This window comes from Anopheles aquasalis, chromosome X (genome assembly GCF_943734665.1).
Source record: "Anopheles aquasalis chromosome X, idAnoAquaMG_Q_19, whole genome shotgun sequence".
NCBI classification, from domain to species: Eukaryota; Metazoa; Arthropoda; class Insecta; order Diptera; family Culicidae; genus Anopheles; species Anopheles aquasalis.
Genome location: NC_064876.1, coordinates 4914032 through 4921531, shown reverse-complemented (window position 1 = coordinate 4921531; position 7500 = coordinate 4914032). Strand labels below are relative to the sequence as shown.

The 7500-nt window shown below is 54.9% G+C and overlaps 2 protein-coding genes across 6 annotated transcripts in view; one reads left to right on the top strand and one right to left on the bottom strand.

The window, feature by feature from the left end:
• LOC126570414 (chloride intracellular channel exc-4) overlaps nt 1-6780 on the bottom strand; it is an 11688-nt gene extending 4908 nt beyond the window's left edge. Inside the window, exons 1-3 of one of the 5 annotated variants that reach the window (XM_050228179.1) lie at nt 6708-6780; nt 5240-5661; nt 1999-2100 (exon numbers count right to left, since the gene is read on the bottom strand). In XM_050228179.1, the coding sequence (XP_050084136.1) occupies nt 1999-2100; nt 5240-5314 (177 nt within the window). In that variant the 5' untranslated portion in view covers nt 5315-5661; nt 6708-6780. Of the gene's footprint in view, nt 1-1998; nt 2101-5239; nt 5662-6580 lie in introns of all 5 variants that reach the window. The other 4 variants (XM_050228171.1, XM_050228188.1, XM_050228163.1 and 1 more) reach the window with 4 other exon arrangements.
• Nucleotides 6781-7119: 339 nt separating this feature from the next.
• The window catches only part of LOC126570382 (uncharacterized), a 5261-nt gene continuing 4880 nt past the window's right edge, over nt 7120-7500 (top strand). The window contains exons 1-2 of the mRNA XM_050228113.1: nt 7120-7283; nt 7350-7500. The exon at nt 7350-7500 is cut by the window's right edge and continues 54 nt beyond it. The gene's annotated coding sequence lies outside the window, so the exon portion shown is untranslated. The remainder of the gene's footprint in view (nt 7284-7349) is intronic.

The window sequence follows — 7500 nt, the reverse complement described above, 5'->3', positions numbered from 1 at the left end:
TAACAGATTTTGACGGTTATAGTGTTTGATTAGTAAATAAACAAGGCAAGGCTAGCATGTGAATGGGGTGAACGCCATCGCCATATCTCCAACGCGAAGATACTCCATTCCCTCTCCACGACTCGAACACTTTCGCCCATTGATACGGCTGCCAAGTGGCGGGGTAAATGATCGTGATCGCCGCGCAACGGCATTATTACTCACAAACGCGCACCATTTGTTCAATGCCGCCATCGATCCAACTACCCCCCCCCCCCCCCCCCCCCCCCCCCCGCCAGCCCACACTTGAGACTAAGCACTAAAATTTTACTCCACTCTATAAACTCTTCCAGCGAGTGGGCTGGTGAAATAAAGGGCTCACATATTGCCGATCGGAAACCCCGCGTCCCCGTCATCGTCGCCGTCGGTGCGTCATGCGGAGGAGCAGTGTAAGATTTGGTGCGCTCGCAAAGAAAAAACAAACAAATAAACAAACAAACGCAGCCAACCGACAAACGCTGGCCGGTAAAGCTAGATGACAAGCTGGCGAGAAACGCACCGGCACCGGGAGGAGGGCGCTGGGGGCCTGTAGAAAGAAAGGAAAACAAGGCTACACACTACAAAAAAAAAAACACACCAAAAGGGAAACATTCCATTGCCGTGAAATAGACGCCAGTGCCACACACACGCGTGCGCGCGCGCTCTCTTGGTAGTTCGTTTTCAAAATCATACACGCCCGGTTGCATCGGGCACCGCCCCGAGCAGTTTGTGCATCGCTGAGCGCAACATAGCGAGCGGCCCGCGCCGCGCAGCCACGAGACACTTTTTGGACTGTTCAGGGGGTTTAAAACCACGGTGCGACACGTTTTTGCCTGGTTATGTGATCTCCCTTTTCCAAGAGGGGAAGGACGGGGGGCGTAGAGTCGTGATTTACGGTCCCTTTCCCACCCTCCGCTCACTTTCGCTCTTGCGCTCACGCCGTAGCAGCGGCCGCAATGGCAGTACACCTTTTTTTTCCTTTTCTTTTTCTCTTCATTCATCTAAAAGGTCCAAACAAAGTAGAAGGCAACCCTTTTTGGAAGCTACTTGAGTAGTAGTAGTAAGGGTAGACGCGAGGTTGGGGCCAACGGACGGTGGTGCGTACAACCCAGGCACCACCCAGCGATTGCATCATGAGCTGCCATGAAGGCCCGTACGCGCAAAAACCCGGACACGGGAGAACAACGGAGCACCACCGACCCAACAGTAGACCCCTGCTGCGTACCGTGGGCAAACGAGGGGACGATCGCAGACCCACTCTGACTGACCGATCGCGTCACGGGGCTGTGGGTTAGCGCGTGACGTCGCCATCGTCATCCGCATCGCGGTGATCGGGATGTTTAAAACGCGTTAATGTCAGTATACGGACGCAACAGAAAACGGAGCGGCAAAATCACCGTTTTCCCCCTTTCAATGTCTCTCTCTTTTTCTCTTTTTTTTTTTTGTCTCTGCATCTCCTCTTGTTGCTGTTGTTGTTGTTTGCTCGCTATGCCATCCGCCCGCCGCGCATTTGCACAAGGCCACCGCGCAGCGCCCCTCACTCGTGGCATGATGGGGGCAGTTACAGAAAGGTTAGGGAGGGGAGGGGGGGGGGTAGTTTACACACAGCGATGATATCATAGTTGATTCATTGCCAACGGTCCATCGCATTCGTTGATTCGAAAATAACCAACTACTCCCAAAGGGTGGTGGGTGGTGGGGGGGTGTGTGATGAGAGTAAACATTCCGCTGGAGCTGCCTGCACCCCTCGCCGCGCATGCCAGTTCCCGCTGTGCGCCGCTGTGATCGCAGCAACGATCACCTTGTGACGCCAACATGTGATGACGCGCACCCTTTTTGCTGCTACCTGCCCTTCCCTCCGCAATTGCCTAGTATTTTCTTTGCCAATCGCGCTGCATCCTTGTTTGTCCAGGGTGAGGGTGAGGGATCACTGGTTTGTTTTTTTTTTTTTCGTTCCATCGCTCCGCCCCCGCCGCCTACCTTTAGGCTGATGGTCTTCAGCTCGGCCAGCAGATACAAATCCATGAAATACTCCTGACAAAACAGGCACGCACCCTTCCGTCTGCCATCGATGGTTGAGGCCTGCAACGAGAAAATCAGTAAATTAGAAAATCAGAATAGAAACCGGATGAAGTCGGTAATCAAATGTGGGCGCACTTTCTCGTTGACATGGAGGATGTGTGCCACGGGGCCCTGGGTGGCGTTGGGTGGACTGGACAAGGGTGCCATCATATCGTGCGAATTGTTTTTTTTCTTTTTCTCCACTTTCTGTCCAGTGGACCATGGCGCACGCGGCACCTCTGAAATCAAGGACGCCTCTCAAGCCTGCATGTCACATTGCTTGCCAAAAACTCGTGTCATCCGGCGAAAAATCATCATGTTTCATAATGATGATTTCCCAACGAAAAAGAAGTGCTGGAAGTGGTGAGGCGGCTAATCACTCGTGACAGTGACGAGGAAGCGCCCGATTGCCCGATCCCCCCACCGCGCACAAGGGACGCAACCACTGACAGCACACATATTTGTTCAACCATTTACCAAGCGGGCATTATTTTGTTGTGTCCGGTATAGCACACCTTCGATCGGTCACAGAGCACACGGTTGGATGGTACGTGGCTGACGCGCGCCGTGACAACAACATTTTACCACACCACACCGAACAGCACCACTCGGTTGTGCTAATGCAGACAGCAATAGTAATAATAATAGTTGTAAGGTGAAGGAAAAAAAAACAGCAAAAAAAAAACGGAGAAAAAAAAGACATGGAGGACGCACAAACGGTGATATGATCACCAACGAGCGGCAAGGGCATAGAAAGGGGTTGCCGGGGAGAGGGAGGGGGAGGTAGCACGCTGGTGAACAATGGCACCCGGTTTCGCGGCCCCGCGAAACTATAGTGACGGCTCCTGCAATTCATTGTCGCTGTTGCTGTCGCTGCCGTCGTCGTCGTCGTCGTCGTCGTCGTCATCGCCCATCTTGGGACCAGAACACGAACGGAAACCGTCACGTCCGGGGCCTGTGCCGGTCGGTTGGTCTGCCTGGCAAGATGACATCACCATCCGCCCGGCCAGGGGGGTGGGTGCTGCTGCGCTGTTGTGATAGCGAGCGAGCGAGCGAGGCCGATTGGGTGAGGCGAGTTTTCCCCCCAAAATTTTTCTTCCAGCTGCCTTACGACATTTGGTGCAGTTGGCGAACCGCCAAGCGCGCTTTCGTCACGCGGAACGACACACGTCAGGTCGACCAGGCTGGCTAGGCTGGCCCTGGACGCACAAATAGTTGCTGCGATTGGATCGTCGACTATAAGGGTTTTTTGCCGCCTGGGGGGGGGGGGGGGGGGAGAACACTGGTGTCGTCATCCGGGGTGAGGGTTCTCGCTTTTTCGAGCGTTGTTCTTATGTTTGCTCTCTGCTCGATGACGGGCGGCGCGTTGTAGTTCCAGACATATTGCACACCGGCGGGGGGGGGGGGGGGGGGGGGGGGGGAGGTGTGTTGGAAAACATTTGGGGGGTGGGTGGGGTGGGTGAGGAGTAAGGCATAGCCACGCTGAGACCGTGGCGGTTAAGTACTGCAATGGTACCGCGCGATTGGGCCACAAGTACACGTTCCGGAGATAAGATAAGCGGCACGGTAGGCGGTAGGTCCGATGGGGGGAGAAGCGGAGGGGAACGGGGCATTGCGATAGCGCATCGCCGCGCTATGGCGCACCGCCCCCGCCCCCGCCCGCCAACCTGGCCCACTCTCCGTGGCTGAAACAATTACAGTTAAAGTGGATTCCTGTGTCCGCACGTGGGTGTGGAGGGGAAATGGGGGGGGGGGGGGGGGGGTGCGCTAACAGCATGTCTCACTTTCGACGAGAAGATGAGAAAGAAGGGAAATAAGAAGTAGAAAACTGGAGCGCCGCGCTCTATGCTCAGAACCCGGTCGAGGATCGTATTGTCGTCGTTGTCGCTTAAGATCATACTTTGTGCGGGGTGACCGTGGGCCTTATCAGACCACCACCGGTCCACCAAAAAAAAAACAAAATAGGGAGGCTCCTTAAATCGTCCCCTCCGGATACCATACCCGGCGTTGATTGCACCTGGATGAGGTGTGCGCTAGAGCTGTAGCGGGTACAAATATGATACCGCGATATGTTCCGCGCCCGATGATCCACCATTCAACCCTGAGCCCGCGAGGGTGGAAGAAGGGAGAGCACTTGATGCGTCATCGGCGCGGCACGGCACGGTACCACACAACACATGCGGACTCGCACACACCTCAGGACTGTTTGTTTATCTAGCTAGCTTCTTGATGCTACAGCACAGACGGAGGTAATTTCCATTCGTGAGCGGCACATGGCTGGGTCATGTGCGGTCGCGGATCAACCTCCGCAGGCCATCGGGGGCGTTAGTCATCGCCCGACATAAGACTGACGCTGACTGACCGTTGTTGGTGTTGTTGTTGTTGATGTTGCTGTGACCAACCCATTACAAATTGCGCCTAGGCCAAAACGGAACCAATAACAGTGAAGACGGTTATGACGACTTTTGGTTAGCAAAAGAAGTGCCACCAGAGGAGGCGCCACGTTGTACCCAAGATGCATAATGAATTGCTCATTTAGCGAAAGCTCCACTTTTGATTAAAGGCAGCAGGCACGTTTCCACCGCTCCCCTCCGGCCGGACTAATACCGTCTATAATCAGTGTCTATCGGTGGGTCTATCGGGCCACCAGTCCGCGTCAGTTCGTTAAGCTTGTTGTTATGCCTCCAACTAGTACTCGAGTGGCTCCGAGTGGCTGCTGGTGACGAAGGAGGATGCCGAAACAATTAGTCCGTCGTGGTATCGTTGCGCCTGTAACGGGGTTGGCGGCGGGGCAGGGTCGTCAGTCAACGCGACTGGCCGTAAATTACAAATTAGTGGTCAGCCTAATGAGCCTGAGGGTGGCTGTGTCGCTGGTCCGATAGTGCTCGCACTATGGTGTCGGCACTAGCCAGATGTGTGGCTGGAGGGGTACGCTCTCGAACGTGACATACTTCGCAGTCGAAGGGATATCGGTCCACCGCACCACGGGACCCCGTGATGATCTATTGTTGGGCCCGGTAAACATGTCACCCCGTCATCGGGTGGGTCATCATCGGGCCGTCCAAACCGAACCAAAAACTGCGAGCGAGGAAAGATAGTTGGAAAGCAACGCAGCAACGTTGGCGTTGTCGGCCGCGGCAGGACCGGAGGACAGACGTACCTTTATGATTAATTCTATTTCGGGGACCGCCGAACCGTTCCGGCTGGCACCATTGTCTTGGTTTTCCTCCGACATGGCTACGGGTTTGCTGTCGTGCTGTCGCTGTTTGATGCTGGGCCTAGGCTGGGTCCGTGTGCCTTCCGTTCGCGTTCGGTTCAAAATCGATCGAGTTGGCTGGCTGGCTGGATGGATGGATGGCGGCCCAATGGCTGAGCGCGTTGTGAAGCGTTTGATGATGATGTTTGGCGGCTGTGGTTGATTGGGTTTCCTCTGGGAGGCTGCTGTCTGGCACAGACACACACACACACAAACGTACACACGCACACACACACTGTGCACTGAACACTAAAGCACTGAAGGGGACGGGCAGGCGCGCTTGTTCACTTGACGCGAACCACTCGAACTTTCCTCCGCTGGCCTTACTGCAACCACCGGGAATGATCAGAGAGCGAAAGGGGTTATGCTGCGGCCGAACAACCACATAGAGGGATGGGTGGGTGGGGGGCGAGTTATGGAATCAATTAGAAAGGTACAGGGATCCCAGGGAATTCTAGCACGGGTTGCGGCTAACGGCCGTGGGTCGTGTCTTTGGGAATGCAACTGCAGCGCGCTGCAGCAGCTGCGCGTCAGTGTCCGTGTTGTGTTGCAAAACAATTCTCGAAATACGGCGGCCGCTGCCGAAGTCCGAAAAACGGCCACGCTCCTCCTCCTCCTCCTCCTCCACGCCCGCCTTCAGGGCACCGTTTTCCGCTTGCGTGATCAGAGGTGTCTTCATTGGGCCCCCGCCGCCACCGCCGCCACCGTCGTTGCCCGACGACCACCGGTCCTCTTCACTCTCGCTGCTGTGCGAAAGGCACTTGAGGCATGCCACCACCACCACGAGCGCCGACCAATCCGACCTTCCGCTGGTGTATGCACGAGAGCTGACCGCTGCCGCTATGTGTGTATGCTGGGCCTGTTGCTGCTGCTGGTGCTGGAATTCAACGATGGCGGCGGCGCCCGCAGCAGTGAAAATGAACAACTGTACAACTGCAACCGCCATCACCGCCCTCGCCGACACACGCGAAATCGCGATGATGCACCACCACCTTCTTTGCATACTTTTTTTTTTATGCGCAGCCAGCGCGCTGGAGGACGGGGCGCGGTACCACGGCAGTGGAGGGAGCCCACGCGTCGCCCCGTCACCGGGCATCTCGTGCGTAAATCCGATACAAGTGTTTCCGAAAAAAAACCCGCCCTCCCCCCTAAAAACGCAATGAAAATGCAACTCCTTTCTCCGCATCTCACCCCCCCCCCCCTCCCCACGCTTCCTTCCCCGCACTTCCCACTTGGCCCACTCACAAACTCACTTCAGCACGATTCACACACACATAAAGGGGTAAGAAATTGGGAAAAACAAAAAAAAAAACGCACAATAAAACGCCCAGATTAATGTCCGCCCGGTCCGCTGCTGTGGACTAGCGTTTACCAAACTTCAAAAGGCTCTGAAAACGCTGCTGCCGTTGTCGTTGTCGTTGCGCTGCCGTTGTGGCTGCTGTTGAAGAAAACGAGTGAACAAATCGTATGAGGGGGGTTTGGCAGTGTGGGAGGGGAGATAATGCTTTCCCTTTTTGTCCTGTGCACAGAGCTGTGCATCGCTATCGCTGTCCCGCCTGCGAGCGCTCGCCCGCGGTGTTGGCTGTCATTCGCTAACTGACTGACTGACTGGTTTATAGGCGCCGGTTCAACTGTTGATCGCGAAACCGGGCGAGGAAGGGTTTTCCTACTCGAGCGGCTACTTTGGGGGCGCATTTCGTTTCGAAATTCCTTCCACTCATCAATGGAAATAGTGTCCTTGCGATGAAAAGTATCCTTGTTTGTTTTTTTTTCAAAAGCCGCGCGCCTTCTTTAGGTGCTTTTTAGGTGCTGTCTGTTGATTGGGTATGTGCTCAGTTCTGACAAAGGTGCTCAGTTCATTTATGTACGGATATAAACAACGGAACGCGCGCGTGAAACTGAACGCAACCGACTAATTTGTGCGAAAAATTACGGACCCTTTGGCTTGGTAAGCGAAATTACACAAAGAGAAACAAAACAGTATAACCGGACATTTTTCGTTGGTTGCTTGCAGTTGCAGGGATCGTGCTGAAGCTCGGTCGGTGTTTCTCTGCAATCCCGGATGAACGCATTGCTCGAACCGGCACATCTGCAATCCCGGAACCGCGGAAACCGGCAAGCGATAGGCACAGCGAAATGCGGTTAAGCGAAAGGAATACAATTCG